Raw genomic sequence first — 2,550 nt, 5'->3', positions numbered from 1 at the left:
TTTTGCTTAAGAGCTTCCTGGGACCTCTTGAACTCCTTATCTCTCGTGATACTGTACCCATACCTGTGCTCTTTGAGATACCGCTCCAGCCCACACTGATAGTTGGCTAGACTGTTTGGCTCGTATTCAGACCCATCCTTTTGCCTGGCATCCACAAAGAAGGAAGCAAGGTAGGCATCAAGCTCTTTGCAGGGGATGACGTAGATCTCCCGGGTCTCAGAGGGGTACTTGGAGATGAGGAACTCCCGGAAATTGCGGAGAGCCGTCTGCGTGCTGCGAATGGTCTTCTCGTTCTGCTCCCTGCTGAGCTCTGCTGCTCGCTCATCCTGCTCTGGAAGAGGGAGAAGGGGAAAGACAAAAGAAAGCAGGAGCAGTCAGTGTGTGGGATGAGCTTTTCCCAAAAAAAAAAAAAAGTCCTTAAAAAGGAAAAAAAAAGTACTACAGTCGATTTCCCAAAGGAAACTGGGGACACTGGTTTTGTGCATGAAGATTTGTGGGACACAGTGGGATTTGAGGCAATCTGCTTTTAGAACAAATGCAAGGTGGGTTTTTCTGGGGGTGCCAGGGCTGTGTGCAGGGCCCAATCCCAGCAACAAGCCCATTCTGAATTGCTTCATTTGTGAAACCAGAGGTTGTACCACTTCCCGTTTTGTCTACAAAAACCACCTAGAATGTCATATTGATGACAGTAAAATTATCTTTAACCAGACATATTTTAAAAGAGACAGATAAAGACAGAAATGTACAGCACAAAACAATGGAGCACATCCTGACAACAGACCCACAGGTGTAAGCACTGCAAAGCAACGTGTCATTTAGAAATGTACAAGAGGAAAATAAATAGGTCGCATGTTCACATCAGAAGACAGGGGAGAAGAAGATGAATATACAGTCTCTCTACATAATCAAGCTGAACCGTGACAGTGGAAGCACAATTGTAAACATTTGTTTTCATTTTGCATAAAAAACAAATTCTGGAAACAATGTTCTGTTGCTCCACAGGGCTGTAATCAATGGTCCTTATTATCAGCAGCATATCGAACCACACTACTCAAATGCAGCCCCTACTCTGGTTGTTATTGACAGCTGAATTTCAGGCTGATCACAAGAGAAGCATAAAAAATAAAAGCTTTTCACACCTAAGTGATGGGTACTTACAGACTGTGTCCTTGGCACATGCAGACCATCAGTCTGCACAAGCACATGGCTTACAAGCCCATAGGTGGAACTGTCATTATGAATGTGACAAACTGTCATGGTTTTAGCAAATGAACAGCAAATGCAAAAAGGAAAACAAATCCTTTCTTTCACTGTTCTCTGTAATTGTGAATGGACCATTCTCTTTTCTCTCTTCCACTTAATCAGCGGAAGGGGGGGTAAAAAGCAAGTTCTTGTTTCTTCTGTCTCATTGCAAAACCTGTGCCTTTTGGTGTCATTTCAGCAGTGCCACAGCAATGTCCACTGGGTGTCTCCCACAAAATACAAAACACAAAGAGGTGTGAGAGAAGGGGAAGGTCCCACTGCCTCTCTGCCTTTTGGAACCAGCAGCACACTCATGCCTTGCAAGGAGTGCTCTGACACTTGCTCCTTAGGCCACAGTTAAAAGGGGAGGTGGCAGGGAAGGAAAGTGCCGTCTCCTTCCCCAGCTCACCTGCAGTGGTTCATGCAGTGCAGAAACGTTGGTGCACAGCTGGACAGCTTCCCCTTCCACCATCTACAGTGACCCTGAAGAGATTTCATCCCAACACCTCCACACCACACCTGCAGACAGAGGCACAGGGAGTGACTTGCCCCAGGACTTGCCAGCCACCCAGAAGTAGAGACCAGTTTATATCCCCTGGAACTATGTCTTGTGTCTTCCCTGCAAAGCATCTGCTACATGCACAGCACTCGGTGCAACCTGCTGAGAGGCGCCCTCAAATCCTCTTCACAGCACAGAAAAGCAGGGGTAGCATCTGAGACCTTTGGAGGTTTCTGCAGCCATGAAAAATGCTTTCACAAAGCACTGATGTTTGCTCCAGCTGTGCGCAAAGGGAATAAGAAAAGGTCACCAGCCTGTTTCAGAAATTGGTTTTGATACTGATGTCAGTACCAAAGAGCTCCTAGCAGCCTGCAGTGAAGTCTCACACATTAGGCAGTGTATAGCCTGGAATCTTTTCTTACAGCAGGCTGGAAATAGAGACAACGCTCTCTGAAGCTCTGAAACAAACATTTACTCCGGTGCCTTGTTCAGTGCACCCACCACCACTTACTATAGCACTGTGTAAGTAATCAGTGCTTTGAATGACAGCCCACATCTTAGGTGTTGTTTCCATATAAACAGCACATATAATGGCTTGGTTTTGTACATGTCCTCAATCATGACTTCTCAGAGGACAACCTGTCACAACACAGCAGTCACACCCAACCAGTCATCTCTCTTCTGGCCTCTCTCCTTAACCTGCAAAGGAAACAGCCACATCTGCAGTCAGCAGGGACAAAACCCATGCTGAAATGAAGAGCCCCTGAAGTTGCACGAGCAAAACAGCACCCCAGAAACTATGCATTCCT

The 2,550-nt window shown here is 46.2% G+C and overlaps 1 protein-coding gene across 1 annotated transcript in view; it reads right to left on the bottom strand.

Annotated features, from left to right (window-relative positions):
- LOC104394002 overlaps positions 1 to 2,550 on the bottom strand; it is a 13,518-nt gene that overhangs the window by 1,087 nt on the left and 9,881 nt on the right. The window contains exon 3 of the mRNA XM_010003536.1: positions 2 to 332. Within this exon, the coding sequence (XP_010001838.1) occupies positions 2 to 332 (331 nt within the window). The remainder of the gene's footprint in view (position 1; positions 333 to 2,550) is intronic.

This window comes from Chaetura pelagica, unplaced genomic scaffold, assembly GCF_000747805.2.
Source record: "Chaetura pelagica isolate M959 unplaced genomic scaffold, ChaPel_1.0 scaffold228, whole genome shotgun sequence".
Classification (NCBI taxonomy): Eukaryota; Metazoa; Chordata; class Aves; order Apodiformes; family Apodidae; genus Chaetura; species Chaetura pelagica.
This window is presented reverse-complemented; position numbering and strand designations above follow the sequence as displayed.